The 22,348-nt window shown below is 37.2% G+C and overlaps 1 protein-coding gene across 9 annotated transcripts in view; it reads left to right on the forward strand.

Moving 5' to 3' along the window:
• LOC141445385 (GTPase-activating Rap/Ran-GAP domain-like protein 3) overlaps window positions 1-22,348 on the forward strand; it is a 324,516-nt gene that overhangs the window by 280,480 nt on the left and 21,688 nt on the right. For 7 of the 9 annotated variants that reach the window (XR_012453318.1, XM_074111230.1, XM_074111258.1 and 4 more), the window contains 9 exons: window positions 441-547; window positions 800-940; window positions 3,340-3,466; window positions 4,965-5,063; window positions 5,515-5,618; window positions 12,857-12,962; window positions 14,748-14,887; window positions 16,042-16,164; window positions 16,952-17,117. Coding sequence is in view for 8 of the 9 variants with exons in the window: in XM_074111230.1 (XP_073967331.1) it covers window positions 441-547; window positions 800-940; window positions 3,340-3,466; window positions 4,965-5,063; window positions 5,515-5,618; window positions 12,857-12,962; window positions 14,748-14,887; window positions 16,042-16,164; window positions 16,952-17,117 (1,113 nt within the window). In the remaining variant the exon portion in view is untranslated. The remainder of the gene's footprint in view (window positions 1-440; window positions 548-799; window positions 941-3,339; window positions 3,467-4,964; window positions 5,064-5,514; window positions 5,619-12,856; window positions 12,963-14,747; window positions 14,888-16,041; window positions 16,165-16,951; window positions 17,118-22,348) is intronic. The other 2 variants (XM_074111249.1, XM_074111269.1) reach the window with 1 other exon arrangement.

Genomic DNA, 22,348 nt, shown 5'->3' on the forward strand with positions numbered 1-22,348 from the left:
TTTTTGATAAGTCAATTTATTGGTATTTTTAGCGTTTCTAAAACTAGTCAGTTGCACGGCCATAATGTTAGAACTTTTTGAATAAAGGAATACAGAACGCTTTAATGATTTATTCGAGGTTTGTTTTGACTTTGACTCGAAAACATTCACACCCAATGGAGGATGCGTTTAGGGTGATTCTCAAAATACAATAGCGAATGTTCACTACTGATTTTATTACATACTTGAAACGAATAAGAATGTGTTAATAATGAATCTCATTCGTTATTCCACCCTGTACATACATTTAATTTTTGATAAAAGAAAAATTCTCGAAAAGTTTCTCAATTACTGCATCAATTATCAGGGCATAACACAATGGCTTGGTGGCATAAAATAAAATAAGCTTTTAAACACTCGGCCATCCCGAATGATATTAAAATAATGTCCTATTGTTGCAGTGCACCAAAACTACATCGGCTTGGACGGCGCACGAGAGCCGTTTTTGCTTAGCGTAGTGCAGGAGGGCGCTGCCGGGCTAATGCGAGCGATCATGTTCAACAAACTGGTAATATTTGAGACTTAAGCTATCCCTAACACACTCGGAACTTAATAATGCAGTTTCTAATAATACAACCATATTATAGCGGCCGTGGGCATGAGTATACACTACCTACCCTATTACGCCTACGATTGGCAGAAGCGGGCACTGGGCACAGACCATCTCTGGCGCAGTCGGCTTCTTCTGTAGCGATTCATACAAACATAAACTACTTAAGAAGTAAGTTTCTTTTTTTAACACACTTTTTTTTGCATACAGGGTGCGCACAAGATCTACATACCGCCGAGCGCGTTTGCCAACGACCAGCGCACACACACTCCGATACGGCCCACGGTGAAGCAGATCTTGAACCAGTTCCCTGCCATGGAGCGGATCGACAAAATGCCAAGAGAGGTAAAGGTAACCCGAGAATCTTCATCATCTCTTTTCTCTTAATTGGTCGCTTTGTTAATTTAAAATGATAGTAGTTTCAGCTACATTTATAGTCGGCGAATAGTCGGCGTATTAATCGGAAAAAAGTATTATGATTTACTACAACTTATGTACACTAAATGAAGAACATTACTTGTGTGTCTAACAATATTCTCTCATTAATTCTTGTGTATCAATATAAATGTATTGTCAACAAAACTGAAAGTACGTGCAAAGTTTCGTGTCTGTGCTATCAACCATGAGAAGACGACCCTGGCTGCAGCCTCAGGTTATGTGTACCATGCAACGCATTCTCATTGAAATAGAACGATCATACAAAGTTTCGTGTCAGTGCCATAAACTATTGAGACATTCTCTCCTGCGGAGACAATGCTGGCAGGACTACAAATGTTATTGCCATATTATCAGTACTGTCATCAGATTTACATAAGTAAGTTTGTCAAATTTCAAGACAATCGGCCCACAGAACGTGGATCAAAATTCATTTAAAGATTCCATCCGAACATTTTACGAGTACATTGCAAATTATATGTATAAATAAAGCTTCTAATAAAGTCTCTGTTCAAAATATCATTATTAGCTTTTATTACTTAGGAGCCGGCTGTACTTTTTGTTGATTGTACTTGCATTGTCTTCCAACTAAGATGTACCTATACCCAAGACAATGCGACCACTGGAAATGGGTCAAAATGAACTTGCATGATTTTCTAAACGAAAAACAACAACAAACGGGGCAATTTAAATGAAACTTTGTAAAAAATAATTTATTTTTTAATACAGTAATCGTGCCTACGTATGTACCTACACGTAACAGTGTTATTACGATTGCATGCTTATTCTTTTCACACTAGTTTAAAATGACAAATGCAAAGTAGAAACACTCGACCATAAATTTCTTTACGTAAATACACGTGAACTAATATGGTACTCCAACTCAGCCCGCTTAGCCATCGATGTATCGATGCATTGTGCCAACTTTGATTTATTAAGCTAAAGATCTTGAAAAAAGAATAGTCTCGATACTAGGTCATTGGGGCAATTAAACTCGGATTGATTTTGAGTTGGAAATAAAAGATCAAAACGTCGGTTGTTTACAACGTGCAATCAACCGGCTTAGCCATCGTTAACAAGCTGTCTTTTGTATTATTCCAGACGTCTATACTTAGTAGGTACTTTACTAGTTTTTGCGAAAGTGAATGGTTGTAGAGAAGCCGTTCTTGATCTCTGTACAATTCTTTGATCCCTTCGGGAATGCTATTGTCATAGTCAAATGTCGAGTTGGTTTGGACGAGTGTCAACTAGCTCGAGGTACTAGAGGCACGTGCCCCGCTAACGTGTTAAATGCAAATTTAAATTTGAACCGAACCGCTTGCGCTCGGCGTTAGCTTTGTGAAGTGTTTGATGTGCCATCTACCTATGTAGTTGCATCACGATGGCAAATATTTATGGCACGGGTCAACGAGCGTACAGGGAGCTATTTTCAAAATGCCTTTGAGCATGGCGAAAGTTGCATTTAATTTGAAATATAAGTAGACTAATACCAGGTGGGCCCTTTAACAAGATGAAATAAATAAAACATAGATCGTACTCGACAAACCGAACGACATTAAATCGACAACTTAAAAAAATATTGGAATTCCTTTTTTAATACAAATTAAATAGTATTATCATTATCAATGTACGTATCCTAGAGCCCAATTGACGCCGCCTGTCACGCTACAAACATCAAAAATGTTGAAATATATTTTTTAAGTCGCTAAACTAATGCCGTACAGTTTGGCGGATACAATTATGTTTATGCTTTAATAATTTGCTCATGTATAATATTACAGTTTAATGATGCTATTGAACGATTCTGCCCGTGTCCGCTCCTCGCCGCCACAACTTTACACTGTCATACACAAACCTATTACTCTCTCTTAGCGTATATTTCCATCTAAGTAATAACTAATAAGCCGCATTCATATTTAGGTATTTGTCGTGTTTGTGTTGTGACGGCTTGTGTTGTGTCGCATCACAAGTTACAGAGCGAGAGAGAGACAGAGAGCATCACAACACAACACGACACGGCAGATAAATGTGAATGTGGCTATACGCTAGGTAATCCTTATAATAAATGGTGGTTTTTGTTATATGCTATTTGTCGTTAATGCCGTGAGGTCTATTTCACATTTGTGTAATTTCTGTGATTGGTTTATAAACGTGAAACAGTTATAAAACCAAAATGAGCCAATCTCAGACAAAACTAGGCAAACGGACATCAAGATAATAACGCCATCTAGCGACATTCCACCTCTCAACAACCCCTTATTTCTCGCTCAATTTGTTTATGATTTCGTAACAAAATTAATTTTCTTTGTTGCAAGGTGTCGTGTGCTGAAATACAAAAAGACGTCCTACTTCTAGAAGAACAAGAGGGTTCCGTAAACTTCAAGGTTGGGGTCATGTTTATGAAAGCCGGGCAAAGGACTGATGACGAAATGCTCTCAAACGGTAAGGTATCTGTGAACCATAATACCATTCAATAATGTGGAAAAATTATCCTGAATTTAAAATTTGTAAGTAGAAGGTATTGAAAAAATTACAGCTCTAATTGATTAGGTCAACTAGGCATCAATTTTGTTTAACATGTAGTTTCATAACTCTACTACCATAGAAGTTTGTTTTGATGTTGCTTCAAAAATAGGCCCTCGTAACCTAATTTTAATTTTTCACCAAAATAACTCTTCAAATTTATTAATTTAGAGCTGTTTGAGCATAAAATCTTATCAGGGAATAATTTTCCAATTCATCGGTCGAGAAATGTTTAAAACCATAGGTACATGTCTACAAAATAGTTATCTATTAAATATGTCGAGCATCAAACAAGTTAATTACAAGCAGTTATATTCCACGGCTCGAATTTAACCACATTTGAGTGTTCGACTTCAAAAATTGTTGAACTTAATTACTGCGGATGCTCGGGTTTAAATTTTCCTTGAAATCTTTCACAAAACGGCGTAGTAAGAACATAGCATTTTTTGCGGTGTTTCGACCAAATTTCGTTCGCAAAAAAAAAACTGCGTTGATATGTCCACATGATTCTAAAATACTTTGTTCGTGGATGTATATATGTTACTTTCAGGAAGGTGCATTGCATTTTGCAACTGCGTCTAAGGTAGTACAATTTTCCCATCATATTTCTTGCTAAATTCTTTTCAACAGGGGATTTTCCGAACCGGTGGTAGTTTTTTTTTGGACATTCACACGTGCTTGTTATACCTAGATAGCTAGCATACATTTAATAAATATATATTGTGTTTGATATGTCCACGACCGTCTATGCTACTCATAGCCAATGGCTTGCCGTGATCTTTATCGTATCATCTGCAATGTGAAAACTTATATAAAAATCGTTGGTTTTTAGAGTCGTACGGTTCTGCCTAAATGTCTAAATGAGTACCGCAAGGCGTTTTCGGTGATACAGTTTTGTACCATGCAACTGCAGATGTGGATATAAAATATGGAGTCTATGTTAATATTCTGATGTAAAAAGAAGTCAATCTGCTTCTTATATTCAACACCGTGGTGTTTACTAAGTAATTATTACGGAAAACGAAGTACCTTTCTATTGCAGAGATGTAGGTAATACATTGTAAGTTGGAATTAGTCGGTACCTAATTGTAACCAACTATCCATGTTGATGATTACCTACACTACATCCGTAATCAATATGTTCAAATCAAAACATTTGTACCGAATTTCTGACATGGGTAAAGTTTGTCAAACAATTAACTAAAAACATTAAGTTGAAAAAAAATGTAGCTACGAAATATGATGTGATGTACAGAACCACAGAAGCGTGTTGTGCTAACGCTTAGCCAATAACTTAATATTCATGATAAGTCGGCCATAGCTCTCGACGACTGTGAATTGAAGCCGCTCGCCAACGCCTTTGCAAAAATATTAATTGCCTGAAAAAATATAGCCTAAAAGATTTGATATCTTTCAGAGTTCGGCGACGAGAAGTGGGACCGTTTCTTGTCGCTTTTGGGCGACCAAATTCGATTAAAAGGCTGGAACCGATTTAGAGGCGGACTCGACGTGAAAGGTAATAAATAAAGCTTCCAATCATAATATTATTATCAATTGAAATACCATACATTATAAATTATAACGTCATGTTCTCTGTGGCCAAAACTGGAACTAATGCCATAATCGACGCCGTCACTGATTAATCCCATTATGGAGTTTAAAAAAAAAGCCGGTTTTATTTTGTTTTAAAACTTGAATTAAAAAAATATATAAATTAAAAAAGGTGCATCACATTATGTATATGTAGCTAGGCTCATGATAAAAAAATATGTGCAGTGCCACCCCTAGCGTTTTCAATGATTCTGCAAAACTGATAACGGGGTTTGAACATTATGTATATATGAACTTTTTCCGATTCGGAAAAAGAATTTACCAGTTCCAAGCCTTTTTTTATATTATCTGTCCCTTCATTGAGATATACCTAAGTCAATAAATTACGTACTGACCATACTATTTAATTTGTTCAGGCGACATGACCGGTTTGTACTCGGTCTACACAATGCACCAGGGTCACGAGATTATGTTCCACGTATCGACTCTCCTCCCGTTCTCCAAGGACAACAAGCAACAGGTGAGATGGGTCTGGCTGGCTCGACTAAAGCTTTCACAGGGCTGTCACTGTACCATCGAGGTCAAATATTAGATTGATAACCAAGGGTGGAAAGTGACCCATTTCACTCGAAATATTTCTTATATTTGACGGGAAATGGGAAATTTCACCCGAGTTAGGCACTCTACTTTTCATTTCGACTGTGAGGAAAGTAAAATACTACAAAAAAAAAAAATAATAAATTGAATTTACTTATATATCCAACCTCCAACGGTACCTTTTCGACGGCCACTTGCCACCGCCAACTAATAAAAAAAAAACGAGTTGGTCACGACCAAGGAGCTTATATACAAACCTGGAGGTTGAACGCCGAACGAAGAAATTTGATCTTTATTACTTATTTATATCTATATTCCATCTCTTTCTTTCACATTTCACGAATGACTTCCATCTCTTTCTTAACCTAACTAAAGAAAGAGATGTAATATGTTCGTGACGTAATAAAGATCAAATTTCTTGTTTTAAACGGATGTTCGGCGTTCAACCTTCAGTGTTGTATATAAGTTCCTTGGTCACGACGTGCATCTAGCGGCTACTACGAAGCTCGAAACTCGAAGTTCGTATCGTACCATCTCTCTCCCTCTCGTATTAAATAGTATAAGTGTCAGAGGGATCGCCCGACACGAACTTCGAGTTTCGAGTTTCGTAGTAGCTAGCCTGTAGGTAGATGGCCATGCCGAAACGTGAAAAAAGTGTCAATGATGTAACTCAATTATCTTTGACTCCGTGGCTAATCGAAAAATAAAAAATAAATACTTTCCACCCTAGAGATGAAAACGCAATTTTCCACCCGGCTATCTACCCATGAAAATTAAACTTTCCGAACATGAGAGATGAAAAATATCTTTACACTTTAGTAGCTTGTCACTGTATGCCTTCTGACAATTTTATACTCAAACACGAGGTGACAGCAACAAGGTAGTAAAGTGTGAAGATATGACTTTGACTGTACGAACATCCTAGTAGCAACACATTGGCTATCTATATGGTATCTATTTGACAACTCCTATGTATTATTATGAAAATATAAATATACAGCCAAGATTTAGCAAATAACATTTATATTAACGTGTTTAGTGCATCAATACCATCGTATCGTCAATGGTGGTTTTTACGTAAACACCACTTGTTCCCTAGTTACCGCACTGATGTGTTTGTAATGCGTCCCAGCCTTGTAACATAACCAGTTATCGTAATAATTACGCGTAAATAATAAATAATTATCGGTTGACTTTTCACACCAATCGAAGTAGTAAACTAAAATGGTGCATTCATTTTAATTTCTACTCAGACAGGCAGACATCAAAGTGATTGTAGAATGGTTGCCTCCAAAAAAGGTCCTTTATCGTCTAAATATAAAATAAGATTGGCTATGTATAGATTGTACGTGTTTAGAACGATATAGTGTGTGGATATCATTCCAGTAAAGTAATCCTCGTTTAGAATCAATTCTGTGCTGACTTTGAAATCCTGAATGCTCGTCTAAAAGAGCAGCAGTTCTACATTTACCAGCATTTATCTTTTCGAAATGAAAAGGGAATTCTTCGAACTTGCAACAGTAATGGTCGAGCTTAAAGGAAGGAGCACGGCAGCTGTTTTGCGAAGTAAAATAAATTAACCAAATACGAATCTGACTGACACATTAAAGATTCATTATTATTATTATTATTTTTTATTCGACTGGATGGCAAACGAGCAAGTGGGTCTCCTGATGGAAAGAGATCACCACCGCTCATAAACATCTGCAACACCAGGGGTATTGCAGACGCGTTGCCAACCTAGAGGCCTCAAATGGGATACCTCAAGTGCCAGTAATTTCACTTAGTACCAGTTATTTAATAAATAAATATGTCAACAGAAGGTTTAAGTAACTCATGGTTAATTTATCTCGTAAACATAGACACTTTTAACTTGATTCCGTCACGCGTTTTTGGGAACTGAATCTGCATCTACAGGTATCATTAGTGAATAATTGAACTGTAAATAGAGCAACCTCAAAATTATTATCATAAACGAGCATATAATTGGAAGCTCGCCTGTTCGTGCTAGAGTGCGTTAATAATGTAACGACCACTAACCACTGTCACCACGGTTGATTGGGTCACAGTTATAACAAACTTGTAAATACCTAAATAAATAATAGATAACGACCTTCTCCCAAACTAAGCATAGCTTATATTGCGTATCAACGAAAATATGTACATAATATTGATAAATAGTATTTACTTGTACTAGCGCTCCCCAGACTCGCACGGATGTAATTTTTAAAAAACCTAAAAGGGATTTTACGTTTTTCAGCTCCCTATCCCAAAGCCGAGGCGCATTACTAGTATATGTATCATATATAAAATTCTGTCAAAAAATATGTACTCGTAACTTATCCAATGCGTTGCTTAGTTTAAAAGATCTTCATACATATGTCATGTTGACCCTTGAACCCTTGTTAAGCTTACGTTAACTTTAAAATTGGTCTTTATCTGTGACTTTGACGTTTGGATTTGCAGAATACCATCCAGATAACGTTTGTATTTTTTATAAATACGGGAGAAAAGTCACTGCGCGTTCCGTTTATTTATGAATAATGAAAATACGGACTTCAATGTTATTATACTTCTCAGCAATAATAAAGTTTGGCTTACTTGGAACGAGCAGTTTTGTATTATTATTAATTATTGGTTACTAGAAAATTGTTCGAACGTTTATATTTAGATTTCATTTGAGTTTTTCGTATATAGGCAAAATTTTGCTATCCTCATTGATTTTTAAATAAGCGTAGCATATTATTCCCACAAAAAAGCTTCAAGCCAAAAAACCGCCGATCAAAACATAATTGCCCACATTCAAATAAAAGTTCAAGTATCAATCCCCAATAATTCCAGATACTACGCACCTTTATAAAAATAACCTCCAACGAACAAATTTTGCTTCTTTATTATATCATATTTTATAGGTTTAGGCATACAATATTATAATAATGTAACCTGATTTAAATAGAGGCAAACATTAAAATAATATAAACTTGGTTGCCTCGCGGATTCTCTCTCGGTTCGTTTTTTAAAACATTGAAATACTTTTTTTGCTCACGCATACTACTTTACGCAAAAAGTTTTTAATGGGCCACGAAGGAGCAGACCGGGAACAAATTAGGCCGCCGAAAAAAAGTTAGAGAACCAATACAGCTCCTTGTGCAGCCATAATAGATAGAACGCAGTACCACAGATTGCGTATTACTACGATATAAAGCTCTAATACTAACCATCGGGTCACCTTTTCTTACGTATTCGTAGACTGCTACGCCGTAGAGGGCTCTACGCGTCGTAGCGTTGACACTTAGTAGTAAACAGCATAATAATCTGAAAAGTAGCGTATTTCTAGGTAGTTTATTTTTGTGTCGTACTTTAACTAAACTATTCGAGTAATAATAGTAGATTATTGTCGTGGAATGGAAGTAGGCAATTGCTGGCTGAGTATGAGTATTAAACGGACGAGCTTGCGAGTCCGTTTAACTAATACGAAGCTAGTAATTGCTATTCCAGCCGAGACTAATACGAGCATAAAGCTTTTCTCAAAAAAGGTGAAGGAAAAAAACTAAATTAGAATAAACCTTTTCTCAACAAAGTATAGGTATTACGACATTTAATTTTAATTTCAATGAAATTTTTCATGCCTTCGCGCCTTTTTTCATTAAAATAAAACAGCAGGTGTATTTTTCCACCGAAAACAGATCCAATCCAATAAAAAAAGTCTGGAGTTCCAACAAAATAACTGATAGCAGCCATTACTGTATACGACTTGTGCCAACATTTCCATGGCCGTTTTCACTTTATAAAAAGTTCGAGTTGTCGAGCTAGCGTGCCTGCAATGTTTTTAACTTTTTAATTTCTCGCTGACCATAATGTATGCACTTAGACTTAGCCTTCTTATATGTAATGAATAATGTAGACTTTTACGGACATTTTTGAGAAAATAATATTAGACAGCACCTTCAGTTGAAAGAACTGGAACCAATTACCTTATTACTTCACTATCCACCATACCAGTATCGTTTATATTGGCTATGTATTTCATGTGATTTCAGTAGAAATCAAAGCAAAGAATATCAAAGCACCAACATGCTTGCACTTGCCGCTCTGATTATATACTCGTACCTACCTACGCAGTCACATTTCACACCAGTGACGACACGATCATCATTGATCTCTAAAAAATAATAAGAAGGATACTAGGTACTGATAGTAAATGAGAAATGACTTACACGAAATACCGTTCTGACATTACAGGAGAACCTTTATAAATTTAACAGTAAGTTATTCAATGGGGGTTTATGTGCTTAGGTGGTGGTGCGTGGTGGTTGGGTGGTATCGTGAGGTCCGTTTGACAAATTCCAAATTTAAACGTGTGTCACGCTTGTGATTGGTTAAATAACTTATTCTTCTTCTTTAGGTGCGATCTCATTAGTGCTATCCTTATCTTCGACACAGCAGCTCGGAACAGGGATCTTGTGCTAAGTTTGAACCATGTCCGGAGATTTTTAAGCCACGAAGAACGCCTTCTTCCGGGCGTTCGCTTTCCTTGGAATTTCCCTTGCATGATGAGTTGGAGTAGGTCGTATTTATCATTACGCATTATGTGACCCAAATACTGCAGCTTGCGTTTCTTGACAGTTTTCAAGATCTCTACCTTTTTGTTAACCATCTGCAAAAAATAACTAAATGAGCCAATCGCAGCAAGACTGTCACGTCAAACGCACCTCTAGCTAGATACAATACAAGCGCCATCTAGCGATATTTCGCTTGTCAAGAATACATCATTGCTTATTGGAAAAAACTTACCACTTACACGTAATTGATATCGGGCTAAAGCCATTTTTCGAGTATCGATGCTTTAGTTCACACTCGTACTAATTACAAAAAAAAACAAATTTTACTCTTTCATTGCCATATATATTAAATGAAATTCTGCGTCGTTTGCTCTTCTCAGAAATCTGTAAAGCCTTCTCCTTCTACTAAAAACAATGTGACACCATAATACTAACTGCGATGGATGCGTGTAATATTATACTAAAATCCATTTTTTTTTTCATGTTATGAACGTGGTATAAGTAATTTAAGGTTGATAGGTTTAAATTCAAAGAAATGTACATCCATCCTCAGAACATTTAGTCCCATCGAAAAGTTATACTTTCTTGTCTGCAATAATAAATTAAGTAGTTTTAGTAAAAAAACCGGCCAAAAGCGTGTCGGACACGCCCAAAATAGGGTTCCGTAGCCATTACGAAAAAATTAAGTAATATTTTTCTAAGGATTTCGTATTTTATACGGAATCTTCCAAGTTTAGGTATATTTTATACCTTAGGCTGCTATTTACTCATAAACTTCTACTAATTCTCAAGCAAACTTAGCCGTTATAGTTTTCCTTGAAAGTTTGATATACTTACTACCATCGTGAATTTATTCAAACTTTTCCACCCACCGGGTTAGATTTTAGAGGGGGGGACGCTCGATTTTAATGAAAATTAGCACTTTAAAGTTGAATATTTCGCAAACAAATCACTGAATCGAAAAATCGTTTTAGCAAACACCTAATGGTTTTAAAATACATATCCAACGATACCCCACACTATAGGGTTGGATGAGAAAAAAAAATCACCCCCACTACGTCTATGGGAGTTAACCTAAAAAAAATATTTTTGAATTTTGTAATGTACCATTTTATCGGCATAGTTTACATATATATCCGTGCAAAATTACAGCTTTCTAGCATTGATAGTCCCCGAGCAAAGCTGCAGACGGACAGACAGACAGACATGGCGATACTATAAGGTGTCCGTTTTTGCCATTTTGGCTCCGGAACCCTAAAAATAGCAGTCTTTGTTCGCCTTAAAAAAACTAGGTACCTCTCGATGGTGGTGCGCTTTATTGTCGCTTTACGGATTTTGGAACAAATAAACCTCGGCCTTGTGGTAACAAATCACTGAATCGAAAAATCGTTTTTGCAAATCCCTAGTGGTTTTAAAAGACCTATCCAACAATACACCACAGTATAGGGTTGGATGAGAAAAAAAAAAATCACCCCCACTTTACGTCTATGGGAGGTACCCAAAAATTTTTTTTTAATTTTTAACTGTACCGTTTTGTCGGCATAGTTTACTTTTATATCCGTGCAAAATTACAGCTTTCTAGCATTGATAGTCTCTGAGCAAAGCACCAGACGGATAGATAGACAGACAGACAGACAGACATGGCGAAACTATTTCGAGACTATTCCGTTTTTGCCATTTTGGCTCCGGAACCCTATAAAATTGGGACACGGTCGTCAGAAGAGTTTTTAATAGATTTAATTGCTTAAACATGTTATCTGCCCAAACATGTTAAGCCATTTTAATACGATCCGTTCTTAAATGTATTGAAGATACAATTGTTTTAAGTGCCGATAGTTAAATTGTATCCTATTATTTTATTGGAATTGATGCGTTTACTTCTTTTAATACAATTTCGTCCAATATAATAACATTTTGCGAGGTTTATTTTGTTATTTAAATGTTTTTTTGACGTGTCATATTCTTTACGGTTACTAAAGGTTATTAAAGGTACTTGATAACTTGCATACCTGCTTGCAGGTTGAGTACGCATGGCCTAATATAATTTATAAAATCTGTATGTACGTAACCGTATTCGAGCAAATAAATGATTTCTTTCTTATTTCATTCTTACTGATTGATTCATACCTATAATGTTTCGCCAATGTCTTAACTGCATTGATTTCATACTTTAGACATGCACACTTTTATTAATTGAGGGGGCGGGCTACTTAAACATCAATTTTCAGTATAAAGACTATACCTAATTGTAAATAAATATTTGACATAATATAATGTAAAATACCTATTAATTCTAAGATAGAGTCATAAATTTAAAAAAATCCCCACTATTGCAGCATTGATAAGATATTCACGTACAAACATAACAATTGTTCTCCTGTAGCAAAACTGTAATTAGTATGAGTGTGAACTAAGGCTTCTATATGGAACGTCAACTTATCTATACGGGCACGTTACTACTATAATATACGTACAACAGAGGCCGTATTGCCTAACGCGTCTGACCAATTGCGATCGCGAGCATCAGAAACGTTACAAATACGGCCTCGGGTCATCTTCTTAAGTTTTTTACCTATAGGAATCATGTTTGTCGTAACAGCTGGAGCGCAAGCGTCATATCGGCAACGACATCGTGAACATCATCTTCACCGACGCGTCTGGACACGACACTTTCAACCCGCAGTGCGTCAAGAGCCACTTCACTCGTATCCTTTAAGAACAATTAGGGCAGCTCTGAATCGGCTAGATTCCCAAAAATATAATTATAGGTAGGTAATTAATAAAAAGTAAAAATTAATTCGTTTTGTAAATAAGGGACCCCATACATCCCTGCATTATTATTATTATTATTTTGTATTTTTTTCTTTAATTTTATACTGTAATTTTTAAGTATTTTATATGTTATTATTTAATTTTGAAAAAAAAAATACTTTCTGCCAAGTTTCTTGCGGCGCATTCTTCTTGGCAATGATGGTCTTTCCGAAAGCGCTGGTAGTTTAAAAAATGACGTGTAAAAGTGCCCATTGCGGCCTATTTACTGAATAAACCATTTGAATTTTGAATTTGAATTTGATGTAAATATTTTGTTTTAGTTTTGTAATTCTATTATAAATAATACCAGATTTCAAAATATTTTATTCTATTGCTTTAATCTCCCTTCCATGACAGTGTCTTAGTTAAACAAGATACAGGGCTAATGGGCATATTTAAACTGCTAAAATCATTATTTCCTTTTAGTTTTGCCGTAGTCAGGTAAAAATCTTCCTAATTTTTGTTTGTGGATTTTGGTATGGTTTTAGTCCTTTAATATGTGATAGTGTATAATTTAGACAGACGTAGGATAGAGTTCCTTAAAATCCCAAGAACTTTACCGACTCAATGTAACCAAAGCAGCCGCAAGAAGGAAATTCCCTGCACGCGCCAGATAAGGCTTTCATAAACCCTGTCTATTTGTAGTTGTTCCCTTGAAAACTCAGTTTTAGAACCGCAAAAAAATAGTGGATGTTGCATTATGTTGCGGATCAACACTGCAGCAACAACACTACTACTTCCTACTCTAATCATAGCTCAGCCCATGGGTATGTGTGTGATAAAACGGCTGGACGAATTTGGATGAAATTTGGTATGTAGATAGCTGGACGTCTAGAATAACACATAGGCTACTTTTTATCCCGATATTCACACGAGATAGGGATAAAATCTTGAAATTTCAATCGCTGGGCTTAGAGTCTTGTAATTTTCAACTTGTAATGCAACCTGAATGAAGACCACAATATAAATTTTGGGAATTCCCAGAGGAATTTTACAAAATCCCGGAATTCCAATTGTACCAGATCGAATAGTTTACGCGTGCGAAGCCACGGGTAAACTCTAGTTAGATATATAACAAAGCCATCGTACCCAGAGGCGACGATAGGCGTAGGCAACGTGGCCCACCGCCCACGGCCGCGCGGTCTAACGGGCCTCGAGCCTCGAAAGTTCCTCTTTTTTTTGCTCGTTTAAAATTTTTACATCTAATCTGTGGTGCGCCATGACAGGGCCTCGCAAAATTTATCTTGCCCACGCCAAACTTAGGTCCTGCGCCGCCACTAAGCGATAGCCTAATTATTCACGTGTTTCAATCAAAATGCAGCAAATTGATGTGCGATACAAAACATGCATTTTAAGCGAGACGTCGGAAACTTATGTGAAATTTTAACTAAACTAAATAAATGACTTACTTTCACAGTTTCCTAGATAAACGAAGTTCCGGATATACTTACTCAGTTACACATAATAATTATCTACTATTTTTAAATGGTATTTTGTAGCTCAAATCTATCGAGACAAAATAATAGCGTTTTCCTACCCCATACCTGTCGAATGTAAAATGGACACATAACATTTTCTCTCACATTATCTAGCTTACAATATCGAAAGGATTTGGCAAAAATTGAATGCCTCATCATAACAATGGCAAAGTTTTCAAAAGTGTTCCTATAGCAAAGCAGACGTGTTCGCCATCGTGTCGGAAGTCCCCGAGGGATACAAGCTGAGTGTCTTCAGCGACGACTCGGTGCCGCCTTTCGGGCCCTCGCTGCCGTGCCCGCCGGTGTTCGACGACGCTCATCTGTTTAGAGACTTCTTATTGGTAAGTTATCCAGTGATTTTATTTTAACTAACATTAGAAATGCGAACGTCCCTAATTGTATTTGGGTGTTTGTTACCTGTTTTACGCTTTAAGTCAGCCGATCGTGATGCGGTACGCTGCCCTCTTATAACAAAAAGAGGTTCAAATAAAATCACTTTTGACTAATTTATATACCTACCATTATGTAGCTTAACACATTATGCTTCAGATGACATAGATAACAAGTGGTTTTTTTAGATATACCTCCATTTGCGTTAAGAGGACAGTATGAAGGTAGTTTGAAACCCGAGAAGGACACAGGATAATTTTTGCCCCGGAGAAATAATAAGAATAAGAATTATTTATTCGCAAAACCCGCCCTACCTCGGACAAAACGGGACTACGCAACACTGTGTCATGCTCGATATTTTTATCGGTACGGTTTTAAGGTGTTAAATTAAATATGATTTAAATGTAAATTTTGTTTTCACGCCCGTAATAACAAACTAACCACTATACTTCAGACGGGACCTTTTTCTACAATGGCGCCAAAACGGTAGCCTTCATTGCAACCGCTCGTTGGCGCTGTCATCGCGCACCCAGCGAATACACGTCCTATAATAGTTTTGATTTTCTAGCAAATTTCAGTTTGCCAAACGTCAGCTTTAAAGGTAACCAAACCAGGATAGTTATGTTTCACAAAACAAAAGGGTATTGTACAAATCTGAATAGGTTATTCAAATACCAGGCGTTCGACATAACGTACTGTCGCAGTCAAAGATATGTGTAATTTTATTATCTTTTCGCTATCACTTTTCATTATTTTCGTAAAAATGTGCCGATCGCGATGGCATGTTCTAAAATTCATTGCCATTTCTCATACATTTTACTGCATTTGCATCATTTACTTAGATCAATTTAAATCCGTGTTGACAGTAACCCTACACTAAAAGCAAGGTTGACTAATACATTTTTACCTAAGCGGGATTTTTTTTTATGTCTCAGGCGGCACCGGGTATACTTTTGAGATACCTACTTAACTACTAAAATTATACCTACACAAATAAGAAAGACTGGCCGATCAACGCGTTGATGGGCAAATGCCTAGGGGACCATTTGGCAGCCCGCGGGCCTGGGTTTCGCCAGCCTTGCCTTAAAGTATCATTTGTTTAAAGGTGAAACTGATGAACGGCGAGAAAGCTGCGTTTTTGACGCCAACGTTCGCGCTGAAGCGCCAGCGCACGCTCGATACACTCATCAGGGACATCTATACGGAACACTGCACTGACCACAAAGTGGTAAGCTAACTAAAGGCTCATCGTCACCGTACGAGCCGTAGGACGCCCACTGTTGTACAGTAGGACCCTATTACTAAGACTCCGCTGTCCGTCCGTCTTTCACCAGACTGTATCTCATGAACCGTGATAGCTAGTCAGTTGAAATTTTCACAGATTTCTGTTGTCGCTATGCGCTATAACAACAAAAACTACTCGTAAAAACCGAATAAAATAAATATTTGGGGGCTACCATACTACAAACGTGTTTTTTTGCTGATGTCTAATGTTGTACAGATAATCGGAACCCTTCGTGCGCGAGTCCGACTCGCACTTGCCCGGTTTTTTCAGGAAAGTCGTCATAAAGTTTTGTGAGTCAGAATGGCGGGTGTAGTACCTTTATACAAATATAAAAACAATTATACTAAAAGAATGTAATCAAAATGTACGTACTATTTTGTCCCTACTTTAAAAACGATTGTACCCCTCCATACATGAAGTTATTAACAATGTCCACGTCAAGTTTTGCTACTAATCCCCATCCAAAGACCACGGCCACTCTATCAAGAGAGAAGACTCGTATATACGCGGATTTGAACTATCTCTGACATAGGTGTATATAGAGGGGGGGCCGGGTGGGCCGTGCCCACCCCAAAATGGTGTAGTACCCACCCCAGGATATTGGGTTACCGACTCTAAATTCTATAATACTGAATCTTCACACAAAAATCCAGGCCAGGTCCCCCCTGAATAATAACACTAGGTACGTACTAGCAACCCTTGTTGCTTTAAACCGAAGCTTTTTCCCTAGCCAATGCTGTCGCGTCGCGCCCTCTCAGACGTGTGGTCTGGCGGCAGCGGCGGGGCAGGCGTGGCGAGAACCGAACGCTTCCTGCACGTCGGGCAAGCCATCAAGTTGGACGCTGTGCTCCGCGGGGACGCGCCCACCAGCCTCGTGTCCTCAGGCCAAACCAGACGTGAGTTCTCACCGTACAAACAGCGATTGATGATCGGGTAGCCCAGTGGTTAGAGAACCTGACTACGAAGCTTGAGGCCCCGGGTTTAATCAACGATCGGGGCTGATATTTGTATGAATAATATAGAGTGTTTCATTATGTATTTAGTTATACATTTATTCCTACATGTATGTAGAAACATAGAGAAAATTGTTATGTTGTCTTGTAAGTAAACATAACAAGCTTTGCTTAGTTTTGACTAGGTCGATTGGTGTCAACCGTCTCATTATTAATTTTCTTTCATCATCATCATCATCATATCAGCCATAGGACGTCCACTGTTGGACATAGGCCTCCCCCATAGACCTCCAGTTGCCTGTTGAAAGCGGCTTGCATCCACTGTGAACCCGCGACTTAAACCAGGTCATCCAACCATCACGTTGATGGACGTCCTACGCTGCACTTGCCGATCCGCGATCTACGATTTATTTTCTTTATTAACTATGAATGTGATGGGACTCTGGAACTGATTTTTGAAATATTACCGCTCGAGCAAACAATTCTAAAGTAGGAGTAAAAAATTGTTTCTTAACAAGACTAATTAGAGCTGTAATATTTTACTATTTTACTCGTATTTCAAATTTAGCACGATGTTCTAACACTTTCGAATGATATTTTCGTGTTATGTGGTTTAAGAAATTTATCCCCGTTGGTATACTCCCATCTTAGACAACAATAGATACTCGTATGTTAAAGTGTCAGAGCAAAACCCTGTACTTCAGTAGGTATACAAGTGCTTGTGACATGGCCGCTGCAATGCGGCCGTAACGTTATTGGCATATTGGCAATATTTAAGTTGGTTTATAAAATCCCGCGTGTGCTATTAACAACAACAGATAATTTAATAACGGAGCGGCCAAATTGCCTTAAATATCAGAGCATGCGTGAAATTGGCCGCTGCGAACCAATCGTACTTCGACAAGAGAATAGCTACAGCCAGAAAAATTAGTGGCAACTCTTTTTTTCTGGCTGCTTCTTTCTGTAAATTTAAACAAAAACTTTTGAACCTACCAACGTAGAAAACAAATTAACGGAACGTGTAGATATGCAAATTTCCGTACAAGATTCGGCAACATTAGGTACCTTTTATTGCTAAAGTGTAAAGTAACAAGAAATGTCTAGAAGCTGCTTGACAAAATTCAATTTAATGAACTGAAACAATGGGGAATGGATGATACTTTTAGAAGCTAGCTCTTTGAGCTAGCTAGAAGCTCATGTCAGTTTCTATGGGCGTGTACATGAAAAACAGGGTCGGTATTTCCATGTCAGTGTTATTCGACCCGGTAAAGAGTGTCACCTGTCAAAACGATCGAGCCAAAGACAAAAATTCTTTTTAAATGTTTTTTATTCAGGACTATGGAACAACCTGTAACTTGTCTCTCCTTCCTCTTTGCCCGTAACCGACCGGACTGCCATAATTTGGCGGTAAAGAAAACTCTTTTATTTTATTTTTAATTAATTGATGCTACTTAAAAATCTGCTATTTTTTTCTGTTAATTAGAAGGGTTATTCCTAATGATATAAAAAGTTTCAAGCGTTTCTAAAATTTTCAGACATTCCCCATTGCTTACTTTGCTCACCCGCGACCTTATGATAGCTACGTTTATACAAGAAATGTGTATTCAAGCAGTTCCTCAACCTACACGCTGTAAGAACACACAAAAATCACACAAATCCATCTGTCACCACCACCACACTACACTGACGCGTTTCGAACTCAACCGGAGCCTCAACTCATCACCATGCTACCAGATGTTATACTCTGATTGGACCAAAAACCTATGAGTTAATGAATCTTATTAATTTAATATGTAAGAGAGAGTACAGTCAACGTCATAAATGAGTGATATTTAGGGTGATGTCTTTTGTACCTTGTCATTTTAACGTCATGTTTGAAAGCGATACGAAATTGTGTACCGACTGAAAGCGACAAGGTACAAAAGTGATCACTTATTTATGACGTGGACTGTACCTACAGATGTAGAGCATAGTGGTTTCCCATCGGCAAAAGTCGGATCTCAATCGGAATACGAAGGCAATCAAGTGTCAATCAATTACTGTATTAAATGAGTGACATTTTCATTCATATCCATTAACTTTATATTTTACTCTCAAAATCTAAATGAAAAATGTAGGGCTCAGGTGTGGCTGTAAGATGTGTATTTAAAGCGCTCGGTTGTTTTATGCGATAAACGCTACGTTAACGCAATACGTTTGACGCACATCAATTTGCACCAGATAATTTAATTACCAAACGTTGTCTTACGTGGTGAGTGCAGCGGCAAGCGCATGTTTGGTAATTAAATAGATTGCGTGGATTTTGATTGGTTAGATCAGATGTACGTCAAATGCATTGCGTTTAACGCAGCGTTTATCGCGTAAAACAACCGAGCGCTTAATTAAGCTAGCTGAGAGAGCACGAAAAATACATTTTTTTTTTCGAAAAAATAATATGGGTAACCATTTTATGCACACATCTGTACACACAATAATTATTTATTGAAATTACCTTATTACTTAATTGCGCCGTAAACAACTTTCGCCGAAATGCCGGCTTACGCCCTTTTGTGGACACTGACTGTGAATACCGCTGCCAATTTAATCATTTAAATTCAATAAATCTGTCCAATTTTATTATGATTACGAAGTTTTGATGAAATGCTGGCTTCCAAAATGTTTCAATTTCGTTTGAATAGGATGAATGCGTAGAAAGTGTTGATTTTTAGTTGAAATTTATATAAAACATAAAATATAACTAGTTTAAAAATATTTCCGGTTTGCAAGTTAATTGTTGTAGTTTACTCCTTGCGTTTCTATACTTTAACTGGATTTTTTTACAGTTCTTTTTTGAAATGATCATGAGGGATCATAATTATCGAGTGTCTTAATCAACCGCTTACTTACCTAGATGGTACCGTCTCTTTTATTGATTTTAAACCTCTAGTACTCAGTTCCGAGCCTTCATGACATGCGTATGCAGCATAGCAACTATTAATCGACAAAGAATACTGCCGTTGCCATTATATGACAGCTTTGCCAGAACTTTGTGAATATTAGTACAAAGTTGGCTTCAGGTAGGTAGTTCAGAAGTTATTACTGGCCAAACATTGGAAATACGAGCTAACGTACGATTGCGGAGTTTTACACGCCAAACTTTGGTCGTGATACACTTCATTTTGGAAACATTAAACCTTCCCCGGTATTAAAAATCAAGGCAGGCCTTAATCCGTCATCATACTCAACATCGTATAGGTGTAGGACAAAATATTTCTGCCCTCTTAAAGCAATAGGCTATAGGTATCAAAAAAAATACTGTTCTTTTTTTAAACGAAATAGTAAATTGTTGTAGAGGCTGAAAAGTAAGCAATAGATGAACGAGTTAGTTTGAAGGCCGACCCGAATAAAAAGTGTTTAGGTACATACATTTTATTTTTCTAGCGTTATTGTCAGTAGAAAGTCTTGGCACACTTGGGACCAAAGCTTCGGTCACTTTCTGGTCGATAAATACAATTGTTAGAACTGTTAGCTGTAAGTTATTTTAATGATGTGAAAAATGTGAACGAGTTTCCGTTCGTCCAACAGGAGACGGCATAGCGAAGGGGCTCTGGGCGGGGTTCTGGCAGCGCCGAGGCCTTCCATCTCCCCGCTCAAGCGTGCGCTCTAGGTAAATAGGCGTGCGAGTGTAGTGCAACAGCGAAATGACAATGTGTAAGCGGTTTCAGTTTATGCGTATTTTGACGCAATCGGGCCAATTTTTGAAGCTACGCCTGTGAAAGGCCGCTAAGCATTGATGGAAATCTGTACACAATTACAGCTCGAGTCCTGAAAATGAATTCCTAATTTTAATTTTACTGGAATTATGATACAGATTTTCACTCAGCTCCAAAAATCAGGCGTTGGAGAAAAACACCGTTCGAAAGTGGTAAAAATCTGTATTACGAAATTTTCGACTAGTTTACACGATTTATTAAAGCTGTAGTTTTTTCGGTTCAGGCCCCAAATGTCTGTTTTCCTAAAATCTGCGTTTTCACAATGTTAGCACTTTCTATTTTGGCAGCTTTCTCAAAATGTCTGCTATTTCAAATGTGTACAATCTCAGGAAGTCGTCTATTCATAATTTTTACACTCCTATAATATTAGCATTACCATAATTTCTGCTTTTCCGTTATGTTCACTTTTTTAAATAGGCTATAGTCTTGTTATGTTTGTTTTCCCATAATGTCTGCTTTATTTTCAAATCAATTCTCGCAACACATCCTCGCACACATCCTTCTATTGTTTTGTATCTACAAAAACCTCGCTTCGCTGAGCTGTTTCCACCAGAGATGTTACTGAGAGATGTGCTATGCGAGGATGGGTAAATGAAGCGTTTCTATTGGTTGATGAAAAACATATTCCTCGCAACAGATCGAAACGCTGCTTTATAACAAGATATTTTTCGTTCTCAACCGGTTTCGTACCCGAAAGAAGGGATTTTCGTAGTTTAGTTTTTTACTAAAATCAATGCTAATAAATGGAAAAGTAACTCAGTCTGTCTGTCTGTTACTCTTTCACGTCTAAACCGCTGAACCGATTTAGATGAAATTTGAAGACCATGATTGGAGGCATTTTGGAAATAAGACTTACTTATCTGGAATGCCAACGTTATAAGAAGGCGGATATTTTGCGGTTGCAGACATTTTGAGAATAAGCACTTTCTGAAAATTATACAAAAACTGTCATTCTTGGAGACAGGCAATTTTAAATAGCTGACATTTTGAGAAGCTGACATTATGCAAAAGACGTGTTGACATTCTGAAAAGCAGTCATTTTGCTAAAAATACATTATAGGAAAACAGATATTTCAGGCCTGAGCTGTTTTTTCTACTACGTATATACGTACTCGAGTCATAACTATTATTTATTCAAATTCTAATGTAGTTTCGATTCTTTATGAATAGGTACTCATAAGTCAGACAATAATCGAAATACGCCTAACTTGAAACCGCTTTTATCTTCCGACACGTCGCAAAATGGATCGCAGGGATACATACGATGCAACGATATTTCTATGATTCACTTAATACGAAATATTCAATTGCTTATAGAAAAAAGCAGCAAGCGAATTTTTTCACTATTTACGAGATTCTTAACATTTTAACAATGGCCTCAGATTTTCCAGGCTAAATTGTACCATCTTAAAAATAATATTT

The sequence above is a fragment of the Choristoneura fumiferana genome, chromosome Z, assembly GCF_025370935.1.
Source record: "Choristoneura fumiferana chromosome Z, NRCan_CFum_1, whole genome shotgun sequence".
NCBI lineage: Eukaryota > Metazoa > Arthropoda > Insecta > Lepidoptera > Tortricidae > Choristoneura > Choristoneura fumiferana.